This window comes from Mirounga angustirostris, unplaced genomic scaffold (genome assembly GCF_029215605.1).
Source record: "Mirounga angustirostris isolate CCGP_5_RB_7025 unplaced genomic scaffold, mMirAng1.0.hap1 SCAF_1, whole genome shotgun sequence".
Lineage (NCBI taxonomy): Eukaryota > Metazoa > Chordata > Mammalia > Carnivora > Phocidae > Mirounga > Mirounga angustirostris.
The window spans coordinates 210834622-210853023 of NW_026991709.1; the positions used below are offsets into that span (position 1 = coordinate 210834622).

The 18402-nt window shown below is 42.1% G+C and overlaps 1 protein-coding gene across 2 annotated transcripts in view; it reads right to left on the reverse strand.

Annotated features, from left to right (window-relative positions):
* LOC123863083 (adhesion G protein-coupled receptor E4-like) overlaps positions 1 to 16423 on the reverse strand; it is a 54663-nt gene extending 38240 nt beyond the window's left edge. For both annotated transcript variants that reach the window (XM_064572254.1, XM_064572250.1), the window contains exons 1-4: positions 16253 to 16423; positions 10318 to 10411; positions 6606 to 6656; positions 4759 to 4878 (exon numbers count right to left, since the gene is read on the reverse strand). In XM_064572254.1, the coding sequence (XP_064428324.1) occupies positions 4759 to 4878; positions 6606 to 6656; positions 10318 to 10348 (202 nt within the window). In that variant the 5' untranslated portion in view covers positions 10349 to 10411; positions 16253 to 16423. The remainder of the gene's footprint in view (positions 1 to 4758; positions 4879 to 6605; positions 6657 to 10317; positions 10412 to 16252) is intronic.
* Positions 16424 to 18402: the final 1979 nt, after the last annotated feature.

Here is an 18402-nt window from a genome sequence, read left to right on the forward strand (position 1 = left end):
TTTAAGGAGTAAGACAGTGGATACAAGCATGTAAGAATGGCCAAAAAAGCTCTGCAGTGGGGACTCATCTTATTAGACACTGAAACACACTTTAAAGCCTCAATAAAATGAGTGCTGGCACGTGAATTGACAAAGAGGCTAGTGAAATAGACTCAGAGTCCAGAAATAGACCCATCGATCTGCCACATCTCTCTGGTGGACCAGAGTTGAGGTTCAAGCAAAGGGACCCACAGACAGAAGTTACCCTGAGCCAATGACTCACACTTATGCTCTCTGTTGGAAGGACTCAGGACAAGTACATTTAACCAATAGTTGCAACTTGCCTACTAGTCTATGAGTTATATCGGGCTATGGGTGTGTGTTTTGGGTAGAGGGTTATATGGGCCAGAATGGTTATCATCAATGAGTGACTGAATTAAGACCTCATAAATCTTTTTTTTTTTTAAGATTTATTTATTTATTTGAGAGAGCGAGAATGAGAGACAGTACATGAGAGGGGGGAGGGTCAGGGAGAAGCAGGCTCCTCGCTGAGCAGGGAGCCCGATGCGGGACTCGATCCTGGGACTCCAGGATCATGACCTGAGCCGAAGGCAGTTGCTTAACCAACTGAGCCACCCAGGTGCCCCAAGACCTCATAAATCTTAAGTGCTTTGTATGTTTTGTTTATATTGTGTATCTTGGGCATTAAATGCCTCTTATTTAATTTACCATGAGCATTTAGCACCTATGTACCTTGTGTATATTTATCGCTTCATGAATATTACTGTTGGTCTCTCCATTCTATTCTATGTTTAACACACATATGCTCTACCCACCAACTACTTACCTATTTTAACACATCTTATGCATTTCATATATCCCATTGGATTTTCTTTTTTCTGCAGCAAAACCAAATAGTCTCAAACAGTATAACAAATGCACATTACACTTCTGCACCCTTCCCTTCTCTAGAACGGGGTTCCCCTTTATCCTGGTTCAGGATGGATTTTTTTTAAAAGATTTTATTTATTTATTTGACAGAGAGAGACACAGCGAGAGAGGGAACACAAGCAGGGGGAGTGGGAGAGGGAGAAGCAGGCTTCCCGCGGAGCAGGGAGCCCGATGCGGGGCTCAATCCCAGGACCCTGAGATCATGACCTGAGCCGAAGGCAGACGCTTAACCGATTGAGCCACCCAGGTGCCCCAGGATGGATTTTTTAATAAGATAAAATGGGACCCAGATATCACACACTTCTTAAGAATAAACTCTACACTAATGAATCATTGAACACTACATCAAAAACCAATGATGTACTATGTGTTGGTTAATTGAACATAATAATAATTTAAAAAGAATAAACTCTACATATATTAGAGATCTAAATGTAAAAATGAAGACATACAGGTACTAGAATTAAACAGAGGTGAATTCTTTGATCTCAGTGTAGGGAAAAACATTTTATTTTTATTTTTTATTTTTTAGAGAGCATGGGAGGGGAGGGGCCAATGGAGAGGGAGAGAGAATCCCAAGCTGGCTCCATGCCCCAGCACAGAGCCCAGGGTGGGGCTCGAACCCATGACCCCGAGATCACAACCTGAGCCAAAATCAAAAGTCAGACCCTCTACCGATGAGCCACCAAGGTGCCCCAGGGAAAACATTTTAATGATGACTTAAGCACCTTGATAAATTTACCTACATAAAAAAAATTTTTTAATTAGTTGCATGGTTAAAAATAAATATACAAGCAAAGTCTAAAGAAAACTGACAGAGAGAAAATATTCTCAATGTATACTACTAACAAGGGACCAAAATTTCTAACATATAAAGAAATAAAAAATTGGGAGGAAAAGAAACAAATAATAAAAAAAAATAGGGAAAAGACATGAACAGACAATTCAGAAAGAAGATATAAAAATGATCCTCTAATATAAAATGTTCAAAATTGTTCATAATTAGAGATGCCTGGCTGGCTCAGTCAGAGGAACATGCAACTCTTGATCTCAGGGTCATGAGTTCAAGCCCCATGTTGGGTGAACAGATTACCGAAAAAATTGCTCAGAATTAGAGAAAATCATGAAAAATCTACTGATACACCATTTCTCACCTAGCAGACTGGCGATGAGTTCTGACAACATGTTCTGTCAGCAAGACTGTGGGGAGACAGGTGCTTTCATGCATTGCTGGTGAGAATGCCAATTGGTACAACTTTTCTGGAATTAAACTTGGGATAGCTAATCAAGCTACATATGGATTTACCTTTTAACTAAGGCACCTCACCTCCAGGACTGTAAAGACACATCTCCCACAAATACTGGAAAAAGCCTAAGGATTCAAGTAAAATGTCCCTATGCAGAAGAAGTTTGAATAAACTATGGTTCATCCACACAGGTACATAAAAGAATGGGGGAAGATCTCTACATAATTTGGAATAATTTCTAGGATATACTGTTAAGTGAAAAAAGCAAAGTGCAAAAGGGCATCTCTGGTGTCCTATCAAAGGTGTCTAAGTCAGAGAAGACCAGAAAAGACTGAGGATCCGTCACAGAATGCCAACTCAGGAGCATCGCAACTAAATGGGATCCTGAAATAATTCTTGAAGCAGAAAACAAAAAGGGGCATTGGAGAAAAAAACTGGTGGAACTGGAAAAAAAGTCTGTTGTTTAACATCCTTATATCAATATTAATTCCCTAGTTTTCATCATTGTAGTATAGCCATGTTGTTGGTGAACCTTAGGGGAATTGGGTGAAGGGGTAATAGAGAATTTCCTAAACTCTTTTTAAAAAGTTTTAAAAACAGATACATCCAATGTTGTATGATTCCGCTTATAGGAGGTCCCTAAAGGAGTCAAATTAACAGAGACAAAGAGTAGATGGTGGGAGCCAGGGGCCAGGGGAGGGAGAACGGGGAGTTAATGTTTAGTGGGGACAGAGTTTCAGTTTTGCAAGATAAAAAAAGTCTTGGAGATGGATGGTGGGGATGGTTGCACAGCACTGTGAATGGACTTAATGCCAGTGAACTATACACTTAAAAATAGTTACGATGATAAATTTTGTTGTGTATATTTTACCACAATTGAAAAAAATAATTCAAGTAAATGAATAAACCAATATTGTCTGATTCCACTCACAGGAGGTCCTTAGAGGAATCATATCCACAGACACAGAGAGTAGATGGGGGTGGGGAGCAAGAGGTGGGGCAGGGGGTGGGCAGGCAGTGCTTCATGGGGACAGAGTCTCAGTTTGGGGAAAGTTCTGGAGACAGATGGTGGGGATGACTGCAAAACAGTGTGAGTGTGCTTGATGCCATTGGGCTGTACACAAAAATGGTTAAATTGGTAAATTTTACATTATCTATATTTTGCCATGATAAAATAAAATAAATCCCAAGTAGTTTACCATGGTCCAGTTTGCCTCCTGAATTTACAAAACTCCACCAATTAGATATTCAGGAGTGTTTTTTCTTTTTGGCAGTCAAATGGACCTTTAGAATTTGTGGAGATGAGAAAGGATTTTGGCTGGAGCAGAAGGGAGTAGTGAAAAGGGAAACTGGAATCTGAGTTGGAATACTCAGATCATGGAAGATATTGAGTGACAAGATAGTAAGTTATTCAGCTGAGGCCAAATCATAGAAGATATTGAGTGTCAAGATCTGAGTTGGGCCTGATCATGGAAGATGTTTGAGTGTCAAGATAGTGAGTTATTCATTTGTTCTCTTGGACAACACTTTTTTATTGGGCCTCTGTTATGTGACATATTCTCTGTCCTTGGCTTACAGTAATGAACAAAACAGACATGGTCCCCCCTCTTGTGGGATTCTCAGACAGACAAACAAAAACTGATGCTTGAAACTCCAAGGGTCCTGGGAACTCTACCTTCCTCTAAAGAAAGACACTGTTGGTGGGAATGCAAGTTGGGACAGCCACTTTGGAAAACAGTATGGTGGTTCCTCAAAAAGTTAAAAATAGAACTACCCTATGACCCAGCAATTGAACTACTGGGTATTTACCCCAAAGATACAGATGTAGTGAAAAGAAGGGGCACGTGCACCCCAGTGTTCATAGCAGCAATGTCCGCAATATTGAGCCAAGATGTCCTTTCAACAGATGAATGGATAAAGAAGATGTGGTCCATATATACAATGGAATATTACTCAGCCATCAGAAAGGATGAATACCCAACTTTTACATCAACATGGATGGGACTGGAAGAGATTATGCTAAGTGAAATAAGTCAAGCAGAGAAAGTCAATTATCATATGGTTTCACTTATATGTGGAACATAGGGAATAGTAGGAAGGACATTAGGAGAAGGAAGGGGAAAATGAAAGGGGGGGACTCAGAGGGGGAAACGAACCATGAGAGACTATGGACTCTGAGAAACAAACTGAGGGTGTTAGAGGGGAAGGGGGTGAGGGGATGCGTTAACCCAGTGATGGGTATTAAGGAGGGCACGTACTACATGGAACATTGAGTGTTATATGCAAACAATGAATCGTGGATCACCACATCAAAAACTAATGATATATTGTATGTTGATTAACATAACATAATAAATAAATAAATAAATAAATAAATAAATAATAAAATATAAAGAAAGGAAGACATCAAACCAGCTTCAGAAAGAGCAAGGGGGACACAAGGGATAAGAACTCCTCTAAGGGCACTGAGACAGCTCTGACATGTTTATCTTGTAGTACGACTGCATCTTTGCCTCACCAGCACCCCACACATGCCCCCACCCCGTTCCAGATTTCAGGATGTCATGGATTGAGTCTCTACCTTCACATTTCTCGTGGGGCTTGATGTACCTCCTCCCAGACGGAGACTGAAATCCATCTTTACAAGCACAGTGGGTGCTGTTGGAGCAGTTGGCATGTTCAGGGCATATGGGACAGAAAGCTGTAGGGAACACAGGATCCTTTCATTAATTTACTCATTCATTCAAGAAGGATTCCTTGAGCACTTATGATGTCCCAGATGCTATAATCAGAAGGATGTCCTTTTGGGAATAGCTCTGTTGTCCTCCACCGTGCACCCCTCCCACGGCTGAACACAGATGCTTGCGTGCCTGCCCCACCCACATCCATCCTCTACCATCAACACCACTTCCACTCAAGAGTAGAACTTCTAACTGTCAGCATCAGTGTGTCTTTCCCTGAGGGCTTTCTCTGGCCACCAGAGTCCTCTGTGCTTACCACATGGTGGGTTAGCAATGGAACAGTTCCCTCAATCAATGACTGACATGAATCAATATGTTAAAAAAAAAAAAGGCTTTTTTATCATCAGGGAAAAAAAAAAAGAAAACAAGTATTGGCAAGATGTGAAGGAACTGTAACCCTATGCACTGCTGGTAACACATGTAAAATGGTGCAGCTGTTGTGGAAAACAGTTTGGCAAGTCTTAACAATTTTTTTATTAGAAATACCATATACCACTTTTAAGTATATAGCCCAAAGAATTGAAAGCAGTGTTTTGAAGAGATATATGCACACCCATGTTCATAACAGCATGATTCACAGTAGTCAAAAAGTGGAAACACCCCAAGTGTCTAGTGACAGATGAATAAACACAATGTGGTCCATCCATACAATGGAATATTAGCTTTAAGAAAGAAGGAAATTCCAACACCTGCTACCACATGGGTGAACTCTGAAGACATTAGATATGTAAATAAAGCAGTCACAAAAGGACAACTACTGTTTGGTGCCATTTACAGGAGGCCGCTAGAGGAGTCCAGATTCCTAAAGACAGAAAGTCTTCAGGTGGATCCTGCGGCTAGTGGGAGGGGAAACGGGGAATTGCTGTTTCATGGGGGGAATGCCAGTCTGGCAGGAGGAGAAATGTTCTGGAGGTGAATGGTGGGGATGGGTATACAACAATGGGAATGTGCTTGATGCCAGAGCTCTGTGCACTTAGAAATGATGACAATGGTGAATTTTATGTTGTGTATATTTTACCACATGTTTAAAAAGATAAATAAGAAGATAACAGCTTCCTCGCCCATGAAGGGGAATCATGCTGGGATGCTGGGGTACATGCTCCTTACTACGCTCCCCTCTCCCCTCATGTAATCTGCTTGACAATGGACCTTTATGTCTCCTCACCTTCCCAGTAATTTCCCACTGCCAGATGGTACTTCCCAGGATCACCTCCCCGACAAATGACTTGCTCTCAGGTCCTTTTCTTAGGGTATGCTTCTGGGAGGGGGGGAACCCAACCCAAGACATGGGGCAAAAATAAAAGTATCTCCTGCCATGACTTAGATACAGGCCCTGGGAAAGAAAGGGCAGAGTCTACCATCCACCAGCTGTGCAACCTTGAGCCAGCTACTTCCCTTGAGGGCTGTTGTTCAAGTGAGGATACTCTCCAGACCTTCTTTGCAGGAATGTCAGGACTGAATGGGATGCGTGTAGAATTTGCTTAGCATGGAGGCTCGTGCAAAGCAAGAGCTACATAAGTGGTGGTGATGATGGAGAAGGGGGGGAAGTTCTTGGGAGCTGCAAGAAAAAGGCAGAAGGCAGCAGAGATTTACGTTGTCTCCCTTGAAAAGGGCCCCTTCCCTCCCCTCGAGGCAGGTTGCTGATCCCAATTTCCTTTCCCTGGCATTTGGTAATGAGTAAACTCACCTCCAGAATTCTTGGCATCTGATCCTGACAGAGCCAGCAGGACACTGAGACCTGGCACAGAGAGAGGGGGACAGTTCAGCTTGGCTGAAGCCCACAGGGATTAGGGGTTTTGTCTCCAACTGCCCGGGCTTACATGTGCTAACTTCACTGCAGGTCCTTCCAGGCAGGCTACAAACACCAGTCACAGGGGACATCATATACTACTGAAGCATACCAGGGCCATCTGGTTGCAGCTGTAAGAGGGTCTGCACCCAATTTCAATGTTGGGGGCGTCAGGGAGGGGTGTTCCCCACACCAACAATCAGTGCTCTGACACCAGCTAGGTGTCCTACAATTCAACCGATTCCAACACCATCTACCCAGAGACTATCAGATCCCACAGTTAAGGGCTTGCTCCCACAAGCCTACCCCCCTCCCCCTTTAGAAGCCATGGAAAGCCTAGTTTGTCACCACCTCCTTGAGTTGCATTAATTTGCTAGAGCAACTCAGGACTCTAGAGAAACATTTCTGTTACTAGATTGCTGGTTTATTAGGAAAAGGTATCACTTGGGAACACCTGAGGGAGGTGAGGTATGGGGCAAGGTACAGGGGTAGGGCGCAGAACCTCCATACCCTCTCTGGGTGGCCACTCTCCCCAGACCTCCAGCTTCACCAGCCCCAGGAGCCCAGCCTCTCCCGGCTTCAGGAGGCTACCTCACACAGCCAGGGTTGATTAGATCTTTGGCCCTTGGCCAGGGATTCACTCTCCAGCTCCTCTCCCCTCTTGTGAAATCAGGGGGTGGGGCTGAAAGGTCCAACCTTCAAATCACATGATTGGCTCCTCCCCCAGCCCCTCCCCTAGCACCCCGCCCACCCCATGAGTTTCCCAAATCACCTCATTACCATAACAGAAGACACCTTTATCACTCTGCCCTTGGGGGAAATGGGGAAATGCCAAGGATTATAAGAGCTCTGTGCCCCCTGGGTGGCTCAGTGAGTTAAACGACTGCCTTTGGCTCAGGTCATAGTTCCCCAGGGTCCTGGGATGGGGTCCTGGGATGGGGTCCTGGGATGGGGTCCTGCATCGGGCTCCCCGCTCAGTGGGGAGTCTGCTTCTCCTTCTGCCCCTCACCCTGCTCATGCTCTCTCTCTCTAATAAATAAAATCTTAAAAAAAAGAGCTCTGTGCCTGAAATGGGGACAAAGCCCAGATATGTATTTCTTATTATAAATCACAATATCACAAGTTGTATGTCCCGATTTCTGAAAAACCTGTGGCTCAGAATCTAGTACCAAAAGGCCAAGTGCCAACCTCCTTTCCATATGCAGTGGTCCCTCTGGACCTGTCCTGACCTCTACCCTACACTGTCTGATGGCGACAAAGTGCAAGCCACATAGGTCCTTTTAAAATTCCTAGTAGCCACATTTTTTAAAGGCAAAGAAAAACAGGTGAAATTAATTTCATTGTATTTAACCTAATAGAGCCAAGATGGGATCATTTCAACCAGCACTCAATATATGACAAATTATTCATAAAGTATTTTACGATCCTTTCTCTGTGTAAGATAGTCTTTGAAACCAAGTATGCATTTTGCATGTGCAGCTGATCTCCACTCGGGCTGGCCTAGTTTCCAGTGCTCAGGACCCACATGCGACTGGTGGCTATGGTCCTGCACAGCACAGGTCTGACCACTAATAACTCATGTTTTCTCTGGAGTAAGAGGGAATCTGAATATCACAGACCCTAAGAATACCCGGAGTCCAAGACTGTGGCAAAATCGGAATGGATGAGCATGTTTGGGGCATGGTCCCTTTTGAGGATGATCTCAAAATGTTTCCCACATTTTTAGACGAAGCTTTATATTAAAGTTGGGGATGAAATCAGAAATGCAGAAAACTTTCCCACATATTTCCTAATATCACTTCCTCAAAGTATATAGGTGGCAAATAACTAGGCACTTGAAAAATGGATTTTCTTTCATCTCTTTCACTGCAAGCAGGTTGTACTGGGATCCTTTGCTAAAATCTAGAGGTATCTAGGGGTGCCTAGGTGGCTCAGTCAGTTGAGATTTGGGCTCTTGGTTTCTGCTCAGATCATGATTCCCTGGTTGTGAGATGCAGCCCCACCAGGGGCTCCCCACTCAGCATGGAGTAGGCTTCAGATTCTCTCTCCCTCTCCGTCCCTCTCTGCCCCTACCCACCCCCTACGACTCACGCATGCTCCCTCTCTCTCTCTCAAATAAATAAAATCTTTAAAAAAAAATCTGGAGGCATCTACTTTCATAGCTAACACCAGCCCCCAAATGGCTTAAGTATGACAAGGAAAATCAAGGTAATTTGGATTTGTATCACAAATGGAAGGGGAATCACATGGAAGGAGAAGGAGTAAGAAATCTGCGTATGGCCCGTTTGGATTATCACAGAACAGGACAAGTCCCCTGGACAAGATAAGGTCAACACCTGCTCTTCCTACATCTTCTATAATATTTACTATCCTCTGTATTATGGGTACTGACAAAAACATCACCTTTAAGGATTTATGATATTGCGCTGAATCATATGACATGGCCATTTCTGTAAGTCAGAAAAATGCTCAAACATCAGTACTTTCCCTGTGAATGCTTTCTTCACAAAAAGAAATATTTGATTCCTATGGGGCAAGGGTCAGCAAACCATCAACTTCAGGCCAAATCCAGACCAGTGCTTGTTTTTATATGGCCCGTGAGCTAAGAATGGTTTTCACAGTTCTTACACGGCTAAAAACAAGAAGATTTCATGGCACGTGAGAATAATATGAAACTCAAATTTCTATGGCTATAAATCAGGTTTTATTGGAACACAGAGATGCCCATCAGTCTGAGGAACGCCTGGGGTTGCTGTTACATGGTAGTGCAGAGTTGGTGAGTTCAGGGAGAGACCAAATGCCCATAGAACTGAGAACAGTAATTATCTGGCCCTTTATAGAAAAAGTTTGCCTTTCCCTGACATAGAGCATTGGACATCACATGCTTGCTAATAAGATCTCCTTAACAAACCTACCTTAAACTGTGTTTGAGTCCTCCTGTGGTGTTTTAGAATTACCTTGAAGAGCAAAAATCCCAGAGCAGAAGGGTGGGTAGATCCAGGTCATTGTAATGTACTAAGCCACAGCACTCCAAACATGGACCCTCTCGGTGGTGGTTGATCAGTGTAGCAGGCCCTTGAAGTGTCCCCTTTAGTCTTCCCCAGAGGGGATTCCTATGCATGTAAATAACTATCTTTCTGTAAGAGGGCATTTTCTGCAGCCTGTGGAGGGCAAGCCCCAAATATTTGGGAGTTATGCTGGAGTGGCTATCTAGCAGCAAGGGATGAGGACCGAGGGTAAATAGCTCAGCCTCCTTGCACTGCTAAGGCACACAAGGTATTCTCTCTTGGAGGTGCCCCAACAGGATTGAGTGCCACTTACCCACAGGGTAACTCCCCATTAACACACCCCCATCTGCGCTTGTCTCTTCCTGATCTGGCATTCTCCACTCCCTCCCTTGTGCCTCCTGGGATCCCTTCCCAAATAAACTACTTACATCCAAGTCTGTCTCAGTTCTGCTTGGGGAGAGCAACTAAGAGACTCAGTGTGAGAGTTTCTAATAGGACAGGTGCACACAGTCATTTCTGCACAAAGTGCCAAACTGGGGGGAGCAACCCAAACTAGGATGCGGGGGTCATGGGCAGAAGAGAGAATTCTTTGTTGTACTCACCTGAGAGCAGGAGCAGGCACCTGCTTCCCATAGCACTGAGATACCAGGAGCACCAATCTGAGAAGCGCTCTCAAGCAGGATGTGGCAAGGATGTCTGGAATGAAGAAGCCCCATGAAAGTCAATTTCGAATGGTCACAGACTTCAGAGGCCAGGTGGCCAGTGCTTCTCAAAACCCTTTAATTTCTGCCCATCTTTTGACCCGACAATCCCATTTTCTGGGAAATTATCTCAAGGAAAAGATGATCGAAGGAGAGTAGATTATAGGAAACAAGCTTACAACCCAACAAATGTGGAACAAATATCCTGCTGGAATTTAAACTCCCAGTCTGTTGCAACCAGCAAGGTTTGGACTGTAAGAAATTCCACAGGACAAACTATCCAATTTCTTCACCCTCCTCAAAAAATTTAAGGGGTGAAAAACATAGGGGAGACCTAGATTTAAAAAGACTTAGAAATACATCAACCAACTGCAGTGTCTACTGGATCCCAAATCAAACATAAGTTTTTTAAATGTTTGAAGCCTGGCAATGTGACAACATTAAAGAATGGTTGTTCATTCTCGTGAATATGATAATTCAACCTCCAGTTCCTTATCTGTCAACTCCGATGGTTGCTCCAGAGGAGGCTGTAGGTATGATAAAGTGGCTATATACAGAGTCCTGATATTTTGGAGTTACACACTAAAATTTTGCAGGCAAATCATATGATATGTAGAAATTATGTCAAAATAATTGGAGTGAGGGAATGGTTTGGGGAGTAAGTGGGAATACATTTGATACAAGTTTGGCAGGTGTTGATCATTGCTAAAACCGGGTGAAGGGTCTATGGGGTTGCGATGCCATTGTGACTGCATTCGTGTATTTTGAGAAGTCCCATAATAAAAAAGGGGGGATTATCTTAAAGATATGTTGTTCATTAAGTAGATAGATAGATACCAAGGGGCAGAAGTATGTATCCTAGCATTTGGGTAAGATGGGGAGATAATAAGAAAGACTTCAGCACACTATACACAATTAGAAATGTGCATACATATATTTATAATATATTTATACAACAGGGAAACTGCAAAATGTGAGCTATTCTCTATACAGTTATGTGTGTGTGTACTTACACCTACACAAGGTCATACATAACTAACATATACACACATACAAATGTGTGTGCACAAACATATAAATGCATATTATGATTTTGCATTTGCATAAAATATTCCTGGAAACTGCCCAAGAAACTCCTAATACCTGTTGCCTTTGAAAACTGAGCCACTGGGAAGCAGGAGCAAGGAGACTTCATATTTCACCTTTTGATGCCATTTGAATTTTGAAGTAAGTGAAGGTATTTCATATTCAAAACCTAAGTCCCTTCTTGGAGAAACAATGGAAGTGCTGCACATCACCAAAAATGAGACTTTCAAAGACTTTAAGTTGTTAGTGTTTGCTCTGTGAATATCATTTTGAAATGTAAAAAGCACCATTCTCAGGTAATGCCATGAGCAATTAAGATTTAGGACAAAACCTCCAGTGCACATTAGCAAAGACTATATGCCCTGCAAATCTGTTAAACCATCAAATGTGCTAGTGAAGACAAAGGCACCAATGGGGAAGATATAGCTAAAGAATTTGAAGAAAATATTTTCATAAAATGTAAGTGGGAGCATTTAAAGATAAGATGCTTTCTTACATAAAATGTAAGAAAGGGAGCATTTAAAGATGTGTAACACAAATAATTAGATATTATAAATAAAAATCATGCTGTAGGAGGCTACTAACATAACATGGAAGGTGGTTGTAATCCAGCATTAGGACAAAGGCAGGTAATAGAGCAAAATATGTGATCTCACATTTAAAGGGGATTCTATAAATGTTAATAGAAGAGTGGCATTCTGAGTGATTTAAATTTCTTTTTATTTAACTAGCTCTACATTTTATACATTACTATAGCAATAAGAAAATAATAACAATAATGAAGAATTTTCACAGAAGAGGAAACAAAATGGCTGAAAAATGGATTCTCTTGGCAGGTCCTTCCCTTCTCCATGCTCCTGCTTTGATATGTAGATTCTGCTTTGATTTCTGAGTTTGGAATCTCTAGGGGTCTACTTGTGGGGCAAGTCTCTCAACACTTCACCCACAGCTGTTGGCGATAGGCAGTGAGACGAGAACACAACTCAGTGCCCAGGAAAACCCGAGTTTGGATTGCAAATCGGCAGCTACTATTTCAATCACTCTGAGGTGGTGACTTTGTCTCTGGGCCTATTTTCTCATCTGCAAAATGGTGCTAAGAAAGAGCATATACTTCCCAATAATGTTGTGTTGATGCAATGAAGATGACCTCCCATAGCATGTGGGCACCTGCCTGGCATGTGACAAGTGCTGAATAAAGTTAACTGTTATGGGGACAGGATATGATGATGATGGTGGTGGTGGACATGATGGTGATGGTGAAGGTGGAAGTGATGGCAATGATGGTGATGACAGTAATGGTGAAAATAGTATAAATGGTAGTAGTGACAGTGCAGGGAGTGGTTTTGGTGATGACAGTGATAGTGCTGACGATGGTGGAAGTGATGATAACATCATGATGTTGATGATGGTAGTGCTTATGGTGATGGTGGTGGTGGTGATGGTGGTTCTACTGATGGTGGAGATGGTGGTGATGGTGGTGGTGGTGATGGTGGTTCTACTGATGGTGGAGATGGTGGTTGTGGTGGTGGTGATGGTGGTTCTACTGATGGTGGAGATGGTGGTGATGGTGGTGGTGATGGTGGTTCTACTGATGGTGGAGATGGTGGTTGTGGTGGTGGTGATGGTGGTTCTACTGATGATGGAGATGGTGGTGGTGGTGGTGGTGGTGATGGTGGTTCTACTGATGGTGGAGATGATGGTGGTGGTGGTGGTGATGGTGGTTCTACTGATGGTGGAGATGGTGGTGGTGGTGGTGGTGATGGTGGTTCTACTGATGGTGGAGATGGTGGTTGTGGTGGTGGTGATGGTGGTTCTACTGATGGTGGAGATGGTGGTTGTGGTGGTGGTGATGGTGGTTCTACTGATGGTGGAGATGGTGGTTGTGGTGGTGGTGATGGTGGTTCTACTGATGATGGAGATGGTGGTGATGGTGGTGGTGATGGTGGAGACAGTAGTTACAGTGATGACAGTGGTGGCCATGGAGGTCTCCCATTCCTCTTTCCTGACTCCAGTTATAACCATGACTTTGTGTTAAGGACTGACTGATCCATTTTCAAGTGGTGATGAGAATTAACAGGGTCCTGTGAAGCTCCCCCCAAAACAAAGTAGTGGCCTGAGAAATCCCATCCCAGAAAAATCTCTTACTCCTGATGGCCTGAACAGGCTAGTCACACATTATGTATTGGTATCTAGCATGTAAATCAAATTTTGCTACAGATACTTCTCTTAGCCTTCTATTCTCACTTCCTAAAAACATTCATGGACCTTCTGTGGTGGGCCAACTCCCTTACTAAGTGCTTTGACATTATTGTTTCATTGAAAGCTCACAATCACCTTATTAATGTAGATCGAATAATATCTTCCCACTTTTCAAATGATGAAATTGAGACTCAAAGAAATTCTATCATTTCCTCCAGGTGATGCTGCTAGGAAAAGGCAAAGCTAAGATTTGGAAAAGTCAGGCTGGATCCAAAGCCTGCGTATAACCACCGGACCAAGATCCTAAGCCCCAATGCCTCTTAGGTGCAAAACTGTAATAAGAATAAGCAAGGCCATTTTGGAGAAGCAAGGAGGACTGTGGAGAACTGAAAACCCTGGGCTCTATCTAGAGAGCAACTTTTTCCCCAAATGCAGAACCATTGGGCCACCAGCTTGCAATCTCTGCAGTGGACAATACTGCCTAATTGCAAATCAAAATCTGTACATGGGCATCTTCGAGGACTTATACTTGGTCACTTCCTGGATGCACTCCCCTCTCTCAGCATACATTTCCCTGTTTTGATTCTTGGTTCTCTTCTCTTCCAAAAACCCATTATAGAATATACTGCAAAGAAATTGTACCCAGGGGCACCTGGCTGGTTCAGTAGGTAGAATATGTGACTCTTGATCTCAGGGTAGTGAGTTAAAGCCCCATGCTGGGTACAGAGATTACTTTAAAGGAATTTTTTAAAAAAGAAATTGTGTCTAGATGAGGATGATTCAGAGGCCTCTTTGGAAACTGGTTTAACTAAAGTGAGTATTTTACATGAAAGAGGGGATAATGTTTTTCAGAAGTGCCGAGACCTCTAGCAATGCTGATTTGGTCTTTTAGCTTTTTAAAATTACTTTATTGAGGTATGATTGGCATGTAAAAAGCTGTACATGTTCAATGTGTACAACTTGATGAGTTTGGACATAAGTACACACCCATGAAACCATCACCACCATCAAGATCATAAAGATATCCATCACCTCTCAAAGTTTCCTCCTGCTCCCCTGTGGTTAGTCGTGTCTGTGTGCAGAAAGAACATTTAACGTAAGATCTACCCTTTCAGCAAATTTTAAGTATACAATTACAGTATTATTAGCTATGGGTGCCATGTTGTCTAGTACATCTCCGGAACTTATTTATCTTGTGTAACCAAAGCTTTGTACCCTTTGACCATCATTTCCCATTTCCCCTAACCCTTGGCAACTACCATTCTACCCTCTGCTTCTGTGAATTTGAGTACTGTAGCTCCACATGTAAGTGAGAACATACAATATTTGTCTTTCTGTGTCTGGCTTTCTTTACATATCTAGCAAGGCTGACTTGGAGAGATTTTTGACCATGACACACGGTAAGAAATACATCAGACAGAGAGAGAGAGAACTCAACCAAGTTTCACAAATCAATATGCTGTATTTGATATTTTATGATTATACTCCCTTTAATTTATTTTAAAATGCTGGTTATTACCCAGCAAGCTGGTTTCATGACACTGCTCCTCGCCTGTGGGTCACAGCAGCTGGAAAAACACTGACCTTTAGAGTAAGTCACTTTGGCCATGAATAAAATATACAATCCTTTGACAGCGAGCCTTGCATTTAACTGTACTGATGGGTTTATCATGGAGGTGTTGCATGTGGTGTGTGACAGTGTTTGTCAATTCACCATGCAACCTCTGTAAACCTATTCCTCTTTCTAGGTCTTGTTTTCTTCATTTTTAATAGCAAATTGGTTCTATGCTACATTTGCCTCAGATTCTGTTTCTTGAAACTTTATTACAGACATACCTCAGATATATTGCAGGGTTGGTTCCCTCAATATAGCGAGTCAAATAAATGTTTTGGTTTCCCAGTGCATATAAAAAAAATATGTTTACATTATACTGTAATCTATTAAGTATGCAATAGCATTAGGTTTAAATAAAATGTACATCCTGTAATGAAAAGTTGCTTAGTTATTGAAAAATGCTAACCATAATCTAAGCTTTCAGAGTCATATCACTGATCACAAATCACCAAATATAATAATAATGAAAAGTTTGAAATATCACAAGAATAACCAAAATGTGGCACAGAGACACGAAGTGAGCAAATGCTGTCAGACAAATAGTGCCAGTAGATTTAATTGATATAAACCTTCAATTTGTAAAAAAAATTTTAAAAAGAAATAAAAAGAAATGCAGTATCTGTGAAGTGCAATAAAGCAAAGTACAATAAAACGAGGTATGCCTGTACTTTAATTCACTTTAAGCTTCTTAATACACAATGCATCATCTCTGTCAAGAATGCCAAAGCATTTCAGTATGTTCTGCACCACATAATACACATATTGCCCAAGAAGAAGCTAGAAAATGTTGCCCATATAGCAGTTTTCAAAAACAAAGCAACGGGACATATAAAAGTTCCCCTTGAACATTTTTATAGTACCATACATTTTTCTAGACCCAAGATCACACATGAAACATTTTCTATTTTCTCTTGAAATACACTAATCAGTTCTTACCCACAAGATGAAAAGTTCTTGCTTCTTACCCAGTCCAGTAGCTTCTCAAAGCTAATGAAGAAGGAAGTACATCACTTATCTTGAGTTCCACTTTCTCAAGGAATCTTGTGAGTGCACTAGAAGGCTGAGGGTGTTGGTTGGGCAGTTTGCAAAATGCAGAGTCCCTTAGTTCTCTTTTCATGTGGGCAACTTAAATAGTGCATTACATTAGGGTGGATCATATTAAAGTGCCTCAGGGAGTGAATTTGAAAATGCTGACGGTGTTCAGTACAGAAAATCACCTAATGGAGAGTGGTGCCAACTTCTATCTACATCAAGAAAATGGATCAACATTGGGCAGCCTCCTTTAGTTGGTGAACTTCTTAGAAAGAGAGTTGAAGGCCAGACTGTGAAAGAGTGTATCCCACCGTGCCAGTGTTCCTATGTATCATGCACTTCCCTATTAAGGTATCACTTCTCAGTTTACCATCTTGGGAAAACAACATATCCACATTCTTGGACTTTGAGATAGGGTCACCCAACATAATTACACTTATCTACTTGGCTGATGAAATTCTTTATTGGTCCCATTAGCATGGTGTCCTGAAATTTTCTTCTTGTTCATATTAGAAGAATCTTTGTAAGAGCCAGCACAAATATGGCAAACACCCCTTCCCACAAAACCCTAGTTTAACAAGTCCAAATACACACCTAGTAATTTACTCCTTATCTTGGTTTTGTTGCATTTATGAGGCATAGCTTTATTATCCCTGACATAAATATTTTCCTTTTTTGGTGTCTCTTTTATTCTATAAATTAATTAGAGTCAATGCAATAAAATATTCAATCACTTAGATATGGTGTGCAGGCAGTTAGCCACTCCATGTAAGACTCAAAATATTTGTTCCAGGTGATACTCAAAATGTTGCTTTTGAATGACAAGTGAAAGAGGGTGTAGGCCTATCACTGTCAGCTGAGCAGAAGTGAAAAGTGTTTGAATGTTAAACTGAAATTCCTGAATCCAAGAGAAATCCCTGAAATTTTGAGCATTTCATGTGCTCACAGCCTAATTCTGCAAGTGACAGGATATTTGCACAAACAGATGTAAGAATTCCCCTATCTTGGGATGTAGTCCTCCTATGCTGACTCTAGACTTGACTGTGTGGCTGGCTTTGGCCACTGGAACAACAGCTAACAGGATGGAAACAGATTTGAAAAGTGCTTGCATATTGGGGCCTGCCATCTTTTGCTGCACTTTAAACCCCAAGATCATCATGTGAATGAGCCCAAGCTGGTCTACTGTGGGATGAGAGGCAATGTGGAAGAGAGCCAAGGCTCACTCATCAACAATCCACCACTCTGGTTGCCAGCCTTCCAGATGAGGAGTGAGACTATGCTAGATCATCTGGCAACCAGCTAACCTACCAACTGACCACAAATGCATGAACGAGCTCATCAGAAACCAGCCAGGCTAGACTAGACCAGAAGGAATGTCTAACCAACCCACAAAATCATGAAAAAAATAATATAGTTGTTATTTTAAGCAAATGAAATTTGGGGATGGTTTGTTATACAGCTAAGCTAACTGATACACATCACAAAGTGGACTGAAAGATGATTTTTACACACATGTTGTCAGGCATGGAACCCTGTGATTTCCCCTTCTAACCACAATTGATGGGACCATGGGTTGGTCCATTCGGCATCAACAATCTATGAGGTGGCCCAAGCAGAGAAATCTACCTTAGAGTACTTCTCCATATTGGGTGCTGACTGGCCAATCAATTCAGCTTGTTTCTTTCTCTCTTGGAGAGTCTGAATGCAAAACCCCAGAGAGGGACACAGATAGACAGTAGAGTGGTCCATGAAACAATGAACAAGCTAAGAAATAACAAAAGCAGAAGCCGTCAGAAGGAAGAATCCGTTGATGATCTTTTTCTTTAATCCCTACTTGTTTATCTCACCTCTCCTTGATGGAGCAGTAGACTGTCACCATAACAGAATCCCAGTCAGTTAGGGTTAGGGGTAGGGTTCCACAATCCAAGGGAGCAAATGCCCAATTTAAGGAACAGTTCCATAGGGTCTGGCTGCTTCTCAAACTTTAACAAGCTTGTAACAATTCATTTTGGGTGATTGTAAAAGAATCTGTTTTCCATCCTTCTCCACCCTGC